The sequence below is a fragment of the Thermobia domestica genome, chromosome 4 (genome assembly GCF_964235325.1).
Source record: "Thermobia domestica chromosome 4, izTheDome1.hap1.1, whole genome shotgun sequence".
In the NCBI taxonomy this organism is placed as follows: Eukaryota; Metazoa; Arthropoda; class Insecta; order Zygentoma; family Lepismatidae; genus Thermobia; species Thermobia domestica.
The window spans coordinates 278658370-278671038 of NC_137457.1; the positions used below are offsets into that span (position 1 = coordinate 278658370).

Here is a 12669-nt window from a genome sequence, read left to right on the forward strand (position 1 = left end):
AACTTTTATCAGGTATCAATATGTATATGTTTGTAGAAAAATCGATTCGCGGAGGTATTACTCAAGCTGTGTTAAGATATGCCAAAACTAATAATCCTTATGTACATGATTTTGATGCGGAAAAAAAATCTTATTTATTCTATATTGACATGAACAATCTGTACGGACTATCAATGATTGACTATTTACCATATGGTGGTTTTCGGTAGGAGGATAAAATTGACAATTGGCAAGATAAAAATAAAATTATCAATTGGCCCACGGATAGTGAATGGGTTTTTTTTCTAGAAGTGGACTTAGAGTATCCAAATTATTTACACGAATACCATTCTGATTTTCCGTGTGCTCCCACTAATGAAGTTCCACCGAATGGTAAATACTCAAAATTACTATTGACACTTAAATCGAAATCGAATTATATCTTGCATTATAGAGTATTACAATTTTATCTAAAACAAGGTTTAATATTGGTAAAAGTACATAAAATATTATGGTTTCGTCAATCTAAATGGCTTGCATCTTATATACAAGAAAATACTCAACGCCGTGCAAATGCTACAGTTGAATTTGAAAAAGATTTCTATAAGTTATTAAATAATTCTGTATACGGAAAGACAATGGAGAATGTACGAAAACGCATTGATATAAAATTAATTAACAATGAAAAAAGTGTAAAAAATTAGTAGCGCAAAATCAGTTTCAAAATTGGGTAAAATTGGCTGATAATTTGGCACTATTTCATATGGTAAAAAAATCGGTAACTCTAAATAAACCAATTTACGTAGGAGCGACAGTTTTAGAATTATCAAAATTAGCAATATATAACTTCCATTATAATATAATGAAACCTCGATATGGGGATAAAATTAGAATTGCGTATATGGATACTGACTCTTTCATTTACTATATTAAAACTAACAATATTTATAACGATATAAAAGATATGATTGAGTATTTTGACACCTCAAATTTTCCTGAAAATAATTCTTTATATAGCACAAAAAATAAACACGTTTTGGGTAAAATGAAAGACGAATTAGGTGGAGTTCCCATTATTGAATATGTAGGCTTACGAGCCAAAACTTATGCAATTCGCACTAAATCTAATAAAAAAATAAAAATAATTAGGGGTATAAGACTAAATGTAACTAGTATGATCTCGATCGAAGATTTTAAGGATTGTTTAAACAATAATCGAACTATTAGAAAGACACAAACACAGTTGCAATCTAAAGAACATGAAATCTTTACAGTATCTGTTAATAAAATTGCTTTAGATCCTCATGATGACAAGCGATGTATTCTTAATTGTAACATTCATACATTGCCATGGGGACATTATCAGTTACCATTGAAATATTATAATAAGTGTAAAATGTAAAATAATTCTTTTTTTTAAGAAAGTAAGTTTTTCAATCGAAATCAGCATAATGATAATCAATGTAAAATATGTAAATAATATTTTAGGAGAAATATATAGAAATGATGTCACAATCAGTTCGAGAACAAATAGTTGCAGAATTACATAAAAGTGCAAGACGAAACTATCCTCGAATACCCGTTATAACGAAAGGGATTCATGATTTATGGCAAGCTGATTTAGTTGAAATGAATAGTGGAAAATTGAAAGGTCTAGCAAAAATTAATCGAAATTTCAAATATTTATTAACTGTGATAGATACATTCTCTAAATATGCTTGGGCTATTCCTGTGAAAAATAAAACTGGGAAAGAAATTACACAAGCATTTATAACAGTACTGAGAAAAGCAAACAAAAGCCCTAAATTTTTACAAACTGACAGGGGTCGAGAATTTTATAATTCAGAGTTTCAGAAGGCGATGAACCAAAATAACATTAAACATTATTGCACGTACAGTGATGTGAAAGCAAGTATTATTGAAAGATTTAATAGATCATTACGTAATTTAATGTGGAGAAAATTTACACTGCAGGGAAATTATAAATGGATTGGCATTCTGCCGGAATTACTACATAAATATAATAATACTATTCATTCCACTATTAAAATGAAACCTATCGACGCTATTAAAAAAGAAAATGAAAAACATCTATTGACAAACATCTATTGCAAAAAGTTTTCTGTGATAAAAAGAAAAAGTAAATTTAAGATAGGTGAATATGTAAGAATTAGTAAACTTAAGCGTCCTGGTTTTGATAGAGGTTTTACACGCAATTGGAGTACAGAAATTTTTCGAATTGCTAGTTTTCTTCACTAATCCTCCGACATATCACTTAGTAGACTCAAATAATAAACCTATTGAAGGAAGATTTTACGGACACGAATTACAATTAACGAAATTTCCAAAAACATATTTAATTGAAAAAGTTTTGCGAAAGAAAAATAATAAGGCCTATGTGAAATGGTTAGGTCTGCCAAAAAGTGAAAATTCTTGGATTGATTTAAAACATACTATATTGTAAAAAAAGAGAAGTCAAGAATTTATAGGTGAAGCATGTCGTCACAAGTATTTCTTGTAGATTTTATAATTTCAAAAGGTGAATTTTATATTTTAAATTCTAGCAACACTGTAAATTTTCGTTGCTTAGTTAAATTGTCATCATCATCATCATCACGAGGTCTATCAGTATCACAAGTAAAAAGTATATTAAATCAAATTTGTTCTTCCACAAACGCTGTTTTTTTATGTAAAGGAGAAAAGAAAGCAAAATATTTAAAATAAATGCAATATATCTGTAATAGAGATGGAATGGAAAATTCCTTTTACATGTATGGTAGCAGGTCCTACAGGTTGTGGAAAATCATATTTTGTTAAAACATTTCTTGACCATTATAGTAAGTTATTTAAAAATATTGTATGGTGTTATGGTGAATGGCAACCGTTGTATGATACTCTTTCAAACTGTACGTTTAAAGAAGGTTTACCTCAAAATAATGAATTTCAAGCACATGAGGGTCCACATCTTGTCATTATTGATGATTTAATGCGTGAGTGTGACCATCGGATTGTAGATATTTTTACTAAGGGTAGCCATCATAGAAATATAAGTGTAATATTTATAACACAGAATATTTTCCATCAACAAAAAGGAATGCGGGATATTTCGTTAAATTGTCATTATATTGTTTATTTTAAAAATCCTAGAGACCAAGCTCAAATTAATTATCTCGCACGACAATTGTATCCAGGTAATACAAAATTTATTCAAGAAGCATATCAAGATGCAACTCGAATTGCACATGGTTATTTACTCTGATTTAAAACAAAATACTCCTGATGAGCAGCGAGTTCGAACAAATATCTTTCCAACAGATTCTTTTAATTATGTTTATGTACCTGTAAAAAAATAATTGTAATATGGTTTATATTCTAACAACTATTTGTGCTTTAATAGCCGTAAAAAAATGATTAGTAAGGAAAATGCACATTTGTTAAAACTTTTAGCAAAGTCAAAACCGAAAGCACGTAAGGCAATTTTACAAAATGCAGATCCTGATTTAATTCGCTCTATTTGTGAATGTTCCTATAACGTATTACAGGGAAATGTTCCATTAAATAAAACAGAGATAAATAAGCTAAAAAAAATATAAAAAGGAACTGAGATATTTGGTTAAAAAAGGTCCGTCATTAAAACAAAAGAAAAAACGAATAAGTATACAAAAATGTGGTTTTCTTACTGCTTTGCTTGCACCTATTATTGGAGGTATACTATCTAGTTTAATTAAATAATTATGCAAAACGCACAAAAACTTATTTTAATCTCACCAGAAAAATTACATCATTATCAAACGATATCTAATCTTGATGATGAAATGAAAGAAATTTTAAATAATAAAAGTTTAAATGCAGAAGAAAAATGGACAAAATATAGAGGTCTTACAAAAATATTTAAATATTATTCAAAAACCGGCAGCAGTTACAACAACAGCAACTACTACTACTACTACGGAGGAAGAAGAAGAAGAGGATGAGGAGGAGGAGGAGGATGATGCAATAATATCTACTCTCCCTGAAATTTGTAAACGTAAAGCAAGACCTTTATTACGTAAATTGAAACAAAATCCAAATATTCAATGGGACGATAATGGAAATGTGAATATTAATAATAAATTAATTCCAGGTGCAAATATAGTGGATTTGATATCCGATTTTGTTAGATGTCGTAAGAAAAATATTTCAGTTGCTGGCTGGAAACCTTTTGCTACATTATTAGCAAAAGCCAATATACCCTTAAAGTACATTGGTAATCCTCAACGAATAGATTATATTAGAAAACTAACAGAAGACGAAGAGGACGAAGAGGATGGTCCTCCACCCCGTAAACGCAAATGGTGTACTTATAAGCAATAATAATAATATTCTATTGCAATCTATTGATATTTTTAAGTATATAGAAAGAAAGAAAGAAAGATGAATGAGCCCTACCTTAATTATTACATACATCAAGCAGGAGGTAATTATAACGTGTATAGAGGTACAGCATATCAAGAAGGTTATGGCATTGGTAGTTTTCTAGGAGGTTTATTTCGTACTGTATTTCCTTTATTAAAACAAGGTGCAAAAACTGTTGGTAAAGAATTGATACGTACAGGAATTAATGTTTATTTAAAATACGCAATTATTTCTCGTTGGTGCAAAATTGAATAGGTCACTCAAATTCACCCCTTCGTTTGTTTAAATATTAGAACATGGTCTAGAAAAAATGACATTTCTCATTGGTACAATATTCCTTCTTTTATTTAATTAGTACAAGAAGACATATAATTCTCAGCTAGTTAAAATGGCATTTCTCGTTGGTACAAAATTCAATAGGCCACTCAAATTTATTCCTCCTTCACTTTTTCTGCTTTGTACAAAATTTATCCGTTGCTCCGTTTACAAGCTCTCGATGATCATTATTTTGGAACTTGCAGTGATTGATGAACTATTACTAAATGTGGAAACACCACCTCAATATTTGGCTCCGTTTTCGAGTTTGACCTCGATGGTTGACACTTTTGAGACATGTGGTCTTTGGTGACCGATTACTAAATGTGGAAACAGCACCTCAATATTTTGCTCAGTTTTCGAGTCATTAGTTTTTAAGTATGTTGACCTTTGACCTCGATGATCATTATTTTGGAACTTGTAGTAGTTGCTAACCAATTACTAAATGTGGAAACAGCACTTCAATATGTGGCTCCATTTTCGAGTAATTAGGTTTTAAGTACTTTGACCTTTGACCTCGATGGCCACTAATTTTGGGACATGTAGTAGTTGGTGAGCGATTACTAAATGTGGAAACAGCATCTCAATATGTGGCTCAGTTTTCGAGTTATTAGGTTTTAAGTATGTTGACCTTTGACCTCGATGATCATTATTTTGGAACTTGTAGTAGTTGATGACCAATTACTAAATGTGGAAACACCACCTCAATGTGTGGCTCTGGTTTTGAGTTATTGGGTTTTAAGTATGTTGACCTTTGACCTCGATGGCCACTATTTTGGAACTTGTGGTATCTGATGACCTATTACTCAATGTGGAAACAACACCTGAGTATGTGGCTCCGTTTTCGAGATATTAGGTTTTAAGTATTTTGACCTTTGACCTCGATGGTCATTATTTTGGAACTTGTAGTAGTTGATGACCAGTTACTAGATTTGGAAACAGCACCTCAATATGTGGATCCGTTTAAGAGTTATTTGGTTTTAAGTATTTTGACCTTTGACCTCGATGACCACTAATTTTGGGACATGTAGTACCTGATGACCTATTGCTAAATGTGGCTCTGTTTTCGAGTTTTAATTTTTGACCTTGATGGTCAGTACTTTTTTGATGACCAATTGCTAAATGTGGAAACAGCACCTCGATATGTTGTTTCGTTTTCGAGTTTGACCTTTGTTCACGATGGTCAGTAGTTTGAGGACATGCTTATGTCATTTCTGCTATGTTAAAATGTTCAAAATAGGGGTTGAAAAGGTAATCATAAAAGGGAACGAGTTCACCCCCTAAAAAGTGTTCATAAAAGGGAACGAATCTTATGTATTATCTGCTCTCCTATGTAATTTCATTAGGGGTGGAAAAAATGGTCATCAAAGAGAATGAATGAATACACCCTCTAAAATGATTATCTGTAGACCGTGGGTGTTCCATTGTAATCCTTGCTCGTTATGTTAAAATAAGGGTTGGAATGAGTTATGTATTCTTATGTGTTATCTCCTATGTTAAAATAGGGGTTGAAAAATATGCTCATAAAAGAGAACGAGTTCACCCCTAAAATGGAGGTCGTAAAAGAGAACTAGTACACCCTTTAAAAAGTGCTCATAAAAGAGAACGAGTTCACCCTGCTATGTTATGTAGTCTTATGCTCTTATGTATTCTCGTAGGGGAATGAATATTATGTATTCTCTGCTATGTTAAAATAGGGGTTGGAAAATAAGCCATACTCTTGTATTAGCTCTGCTATGTTTAAATAGGGGTTGAACCCTTTTTATGTTACGTACTCTTATGTGTTATCTGCTCTGCTGTGTGTTACGTACTCTTATGTGTTATCTGCTCTTCTATGTGTTCATAATTAAAATAGGGGTTGAAAAAGTGCTCATAAAAGGAAACGAGTTCACCCTTAAAATGTGCTCATAAAAGGGAACGAGTTCACCCCTGAAAAAGTGTTCATAAAAGGGAACGAGTTCAATCTGCTCTGCTGTATGTTACGTAGTGTTATGTGTTATCTGTTCTGTTGTGTGTTCGTAATCTTATGTGTTATCTCCTATGTTAAAATAGGGGTTGAAAAATATGCTCATAAAAGAGAATGAATACACCCTTGTTATGTTACGTACTCTTATGTGTTATCTGTTCTGCTGTGCGTTACGTAGTGTTATGTGTTATCTGCTCTTCTGTGTGTTTGTAATTAACATAGGGGTTGGAAAATATGCTCATAAAAGGGAACGAGTTCACCCCCTAAAAAGTGCTCGTAAAAGAGAACGAATACACCCCCTAAAAAGTGCTCATAAAAGGGAATAAATTCACCCCTAAAATGGAGGTCGTAAAAGACCGTGGGCTCACGGTGTACGGTGGTCAATTTCCCAGGGGCTTGTGAGTTGTCCTAGGTTGAGCTAGTATGAGCCAGGTCGATCAATTTTCTACTACTTAAGATATTCCAAACGTCTTTACAGTAACAAAATAAACATGATTAATATGGCAATTTATCACTTAATGAACACCCAGTTAACCGTGTCGTAGAGTTATAGTGACTACTTAGGAAATACCTTTTTTTGTTTTAAGTTCTGTAACGTGAGAGATAGGCGTGTTATTTAAAATAACCGCACATTATCATAAAATTCAGTTAATTAGGACTCAGTTTCATTTGATTTATCATACACTGGCTGGTTCATTTCTGTGCAGAAAGAAATTTCCGAATTCGTGTCATTTGCACAAGTGTAACTAGCAGTATGGAAAATTTTCCGATTTATATATATATATATGTATATATATATGCCGTACTACCACATATAACGTTATGCAGAAGGATGAACAATTTCCTTTATTCCTTAGCATTAAAATTACATGAACAAACTGAACTGTATGATACGCTAAATTCCACTATGTCCAATAGACTGTAGGAACAGGCCAAACTCCGCTTCCTAGGAAGAAAACATTTCTGTCACCACCCGCAGCACTAGAGCAGACGACATGCAGCTTGCAGGAAGGCAGCATTTTTTTTTTTTTTTTTTTTTTTTTTCAGAAAGTGCAGATTTTATAATCATGTACATCTTACTTAGAGAGACCCTCGCTGCACAGTATTAGGACCAGAGTTCGTATTATGTACAGGGTGGTCCGGAAGTGGGCGAATCCCCCCCCTTTAGTTTCAAAAGTATAGTGTTATTTATGGTAAAATGTCTGTACTCAGTTACCTCGAAGTCTTAAGAGTCATGAACATCGGTATGATCACCATCCATGTCGTAAGACAGCTGAATTCTGCGCCAAGTTCTCGCAGATGTTTTGCGGAGATACTCCGGAGTCATGAGGGTGAAGGTGTTCCACAGCTGCTCGTAATTCCTGTGTTGTGTGATATCAAGTGTTTCTTACATGTTGCTTTATGAAACTCCACAGAGCATTGTCTTTTGTCGGCAGATCGGAACTTCTTGTAGGCCAGGCAAAGGGAGCTGGTGAAGATGCACAATTTCTTTCAATTAGGGGTACTCTCATTTCCGGACCACGCTGTACGTAGCTAATTGTTAGCTTAGCTTGTCTGCTTCTTCTTACTATGCAAAATGTACCTAAAAATCTTGGTGTGTTCGTAAATGCTTCCCAACTGTAAAATGGCTTTATCATAATCTGATAACAGATTTAGATACCCCCCAAGATGTAATATATTGCAAAGTTCAGCTCCTAATAGGCATAAATAATGAAGTTACGACCCAGAAAAGTTGAAATATTTAAAAAAGCCTAAAATTTCCCAGGCTAAAAAGCCGGAAAAAAGTTCTTTTTTTTTAAAGCCTTTTTTTCGATCTTTTACCTACTTGAATTAATTTTATTAATTTAACAGTAAAACGATAAGTTATAGTGAAAAATTATGGGAAAATAATGTATACGAATCTGTACAAAATTTCACAGCTCTAGACTTAATAATATGTCATTGTAATAAGCTTAAAAGTAGATAAAAGGTCAAGAGCGGCAGACTACCTGTAAGTCACCAGTGGCTATCTACCTCGGTAGATTTAGCTAAGGTGACGGCTTTTGAAGTAGTGCATGTCATTACTGTATATCTCGTTCCTTATGTAAGATTTTTGAGCAAAATAGAGGGGAGGAAAAGCAAGCTAAGTTGGAAAGTAGTATCATGAATTGTAGACTGACTATAAAATCCGTGCTAAGTGCCAAAATGAAACTGTTGAGTAAAATGCTCAGATTTTACTTCAGAATTGATGGCACATAGGTCTAAGCGCATTCTTCCGGTGATTATTTGAACTACTTCCACAGTGAATACTGGATAGCCCGTTGTTCACTGAGCAGTGTTAGGCACATAGGCCACAGTTTTACATTAAATCGAACTGTACCATTTTTGGCACTTAGCACGGGTTTTTATTTTTAGTCTACAAATTCATGAAAAACATGTAAAATAATTATCCCCTTCCTTTTATATGTGTTGCATGCTGTGGCAAACCGCAACGAACAGTGTGCCAGTATTGCTTGTATCAGTTGTTAGGCAACAGTAGAAACATGGAATTGATTTCTCTGGCTGCTGACAATAATAGATACAGGATAAATTTGAAATGTGCAAGCGTCAAGTAACAATGCAATCTTTACCTGCCGGGCAACAGTAATTCATTTAATTTGTGGCGTTAAAAGAGTGCAGTTATGTAATTGTATGAATTTCAGTTATTTGTAAATAGAAGATAGTCTCCACTTGAGAAAATGTTGTGGTTTTCAATATCGAAAATTAACAGGAAACAAGTCAATAAAATTGTTAAAGAGACTGAGATAGAGATACAAAAGTTCAGAGCGTATAACAATTGCGACCAGCGACAATTATTATGTGAAAAACCGAGACTTTAATTTTAGTTGCAGCAATTGCGACCACATTGTTAATCATTTTATAAATGTGTGTGAAATTTAAAAGGCCTAATCCCTGCGAAATTAAAATACCGCTAATTTTACAGTAATTATGTGATACCTTCAAACAGAGAAAAGATAATAGAAATGTGGAACAAGAGCGCCCTAGACAACATTATTTTGCATGAGGTTACCATTATCACAAGTTACCTAGTAGCTTTCCGTTTGCAGCCATTTAGAAACTCGAAAATAAATGCCGATTTACCAAATGGCTGGGAATCGAAAGCAGATAAGTGAGTCGTGATAACGGTATCTCATGTAAAATAATATTGTCTAGGGCGCTCTTGTTCCATATTTCGATTATCTTTTATCTATTTGAAGATTTCTCATTACTGTAAAATTAGCGGTATTTTAATTTCGCCGTGATGAGGCCTTTTAAGATTAATATTTCACATCAAGGCTAAAAACTAGCTGGGGACTGTTGAGTGAGAAAATTAGTTACATAAAGGTATATGATAAATTAATACATAGCTAAGAAGATTATGATAGCACAATATTTGTTGTGTATTTTGCTTACAACACCCGAATGATTGAATCAAATGAGAGAATCTGTATATTCAGATTGGGGAGAAAAGCGAGAAAATCATCCAGAAATAGGAAGTTAGAATCCCAGAATATGTCTTGAGAGCCTTTGACTCATGTACAGAAGCTGGATTAATGTAAATCTCCCGTAAAGCTATCGACACATATTGCTGCTGATATTTCATTGTACACTGAAACCTGTGTATGTTGGCCACCATCGGTTCCATTGAAAGTGGCCAACTTACAGAAAATAACTATGACTGATGTACTTTTAGAATAGGGTTTCTAGTACTACTTGATTGTGTAATTTTAATAAGCAATGGCACGACAGCTGCTTTTAAATAATGTACAGCAAGGTCCGGAAGTGGGCGTACCCCTAATTGGTGTTTTCTGACAGTTTTAGGTTTTACCCACATTTGTTTGCTAACATTGCTTGGTATTGTCTGGTAACATTGCTATCCATGTTCATTTGTTTTCTGCTGTTTTCTGCTTGGTGACAGTTATTTGCAGTGAAGTTGGAGTAATCAACAATGTGTGATTAACAGTTCAGCTGTGTTACGACATAGATGGTGATCATACCGATGTTTATGACTCTTTAAGACTTCAAGGTAACTATGCACAGACATTCTACCATAACTAACACTATACTGTTGAAACTAAAAGGGAGGTACGCCCACTTCCGGACCACCCCGTACTATACCTCTTATTAATGAACTAATGAACAAGTGTTTCCGTCAGAGCAAAAGATGGTTTGAGAAAATCTTAAGGAATTCATATCTTAAAACCTCCGCTACCTTTCGGCAAGTCGTCAGATGCCAATTGTTGACAATTGAGATGGTAAGCTTTAACCTTGAGAATTTTCCGGAATTACTAAAGCTCCCTACTGATGAAAGGAGCCGATATAGCTAATGGTTTTACCAAAACAGACAAGGTAAACAAATACGTACAACCATTTCCTGAATTCCTGTACGTGCTTTTTCTTTTTCATATCTTCCTTCACCATTCCTTTATCAGGGTAGTATTCTGGCCATTGATTTCCAAGAACAAATCGTGGAAATCCATGCTTCTTTGCCCCCAGTGACAAATACAGAACATCTGCCTCTCGTATGGGAATACGAAAGAGTTAAGAAAAATAAGAAAATAGTATTTTTCGTGGCCAAGATACGTAGGTAAATTTATCATTATCATCATAGGGTAAACATTGCTTCAATGTGGCCAACTTCCAAAATAAACAGGTGGCCAACTTAGAGAGTAATAAGTAACGAATGTCTTATGGGAAATAGTAGGTTCAAGACGAACCAGACCAAGATAAGCAGGTAGCCAGCTTAGAGAGGTGACCAAGTTGACAGATTTTACTATACATAAATGGTATACTAACAATATTAAACGACTAATTTTAAATACACCACGATAGTTGCGCATTAGCCCTAGGTTCTGACTATTTTACCAGTCTCAAGCTTGGAAAAGTGTGACAGAAATAGGTGATTTATCATCAATCTTGATATGATTATATAATGACAGTAATAGTATTTTTTCATAAATTAGGGGATATCAATAATTAATATTTTGACACTTTCAGTAGATCGCTGATCGCAATTGTCGCTACACTAAAATGTGTGTGTTGTTTAAGAAACTAACACAAATATATAAGTCATAATATGTTATAATGAGCGAGAAAATATAGTGAATAGTGCAGAAAATAAAGTATATATTGTTTTATTATTATTATTATTATTATTATTATTAATGTAGTTAGTTTGTAATATAGTATATTAACTTTGAATAAGGGCGGGAAAATTTTCGTCTATCAAGTAGTTAAATTCGCCATAACAATTGTAAAATCTGTTCGTATCTCAGCTTCAGAAAAATTTGACTTCCGTTGTTTATGCAATTCTCGATTCAGTTATTGTCACTGTATTTGTTTGTTTTAGGTACATAAAAGCTACGTTGTTCCAACACACAAGCAGAGACTTCCTCCACTACAGAAGGATTTCCGTCCGTACCGAGGTGAACCGCCAAGGAGTGGGAAATCAAAACTCCCGAAATTTAGAAGGTTGCCTTTGTCGGCTGTAAAACCTAGCTTTGATTCGGGAGAAGTTGTGCCGGTTGTGAGATTCAAGGAATGATGCCTTTTGTTAGATTTTTTTTTTTTTTTTTTGAAAAAAGGAAAAGGAAAGGATTTTTCTAGTCAGTTTTCTAGTCATTTTTTCAATACGAGTATTAAGTAACAATATGTCTATTTATTAATCAATATTTTTTATATCAGCACGTTTTCACATGCCATCAATAAATTATTTTAAGTATTTTCGTGTGTTTTATTTAATTAATAGTATATTCAAATGTTCTTTTGGTAGAGTCAATAATAGTCTGGGATTAACCCTTCACAAATTTTATTATAAAATCTCTATAAAACAGCTCACAAAATTTCTTTGTAAATACAAAATTAAGTGTTTCCAGGTAAGTCCTTAGTACACGTAAAATGGCTTCGGATAATGAAGGTTAAGGTTTTCAGTTAGGTATGTACGGGAACCTCTTTGCTCAAAGCAGCCTCCAGAGTGTGTTATTAAAGGAATCTCC

At 33.4% G+C, this 12669-nt stretch overlaps 1 protein-coding gene across 4 annotated transcripts in view; it reads left to right on the forward strand.

The window, feature by feature from the left end:
* LOC145684084 (dynein regulatory complex protein 1) overlaps positions 1-12395 on the forward strand; it is a 110936-nt gene extending 98541 nt beyond the window's left edge. For 3 of the 4 annotated variants that reach the window (XM_081755963.1, XM_081755964.1, XM_081755965.1), the window contains one exon: positions 12024-12395. In XM_081755963.1, the coding sequence (XP_081612089.1) occupies positions 12024-12218 (195 nt within the window). In that variant the 3' untranslated portion in view covers positions 12219-12395. The remainder of the gene's footprint in view (positions 1-12023) is intronic. The other variant, XR_014131245.1, reaches the window with a different exon arrangement.
* The last annotated feature ends 274 nt before the right edge of the window (positions 12396-12669 follow it).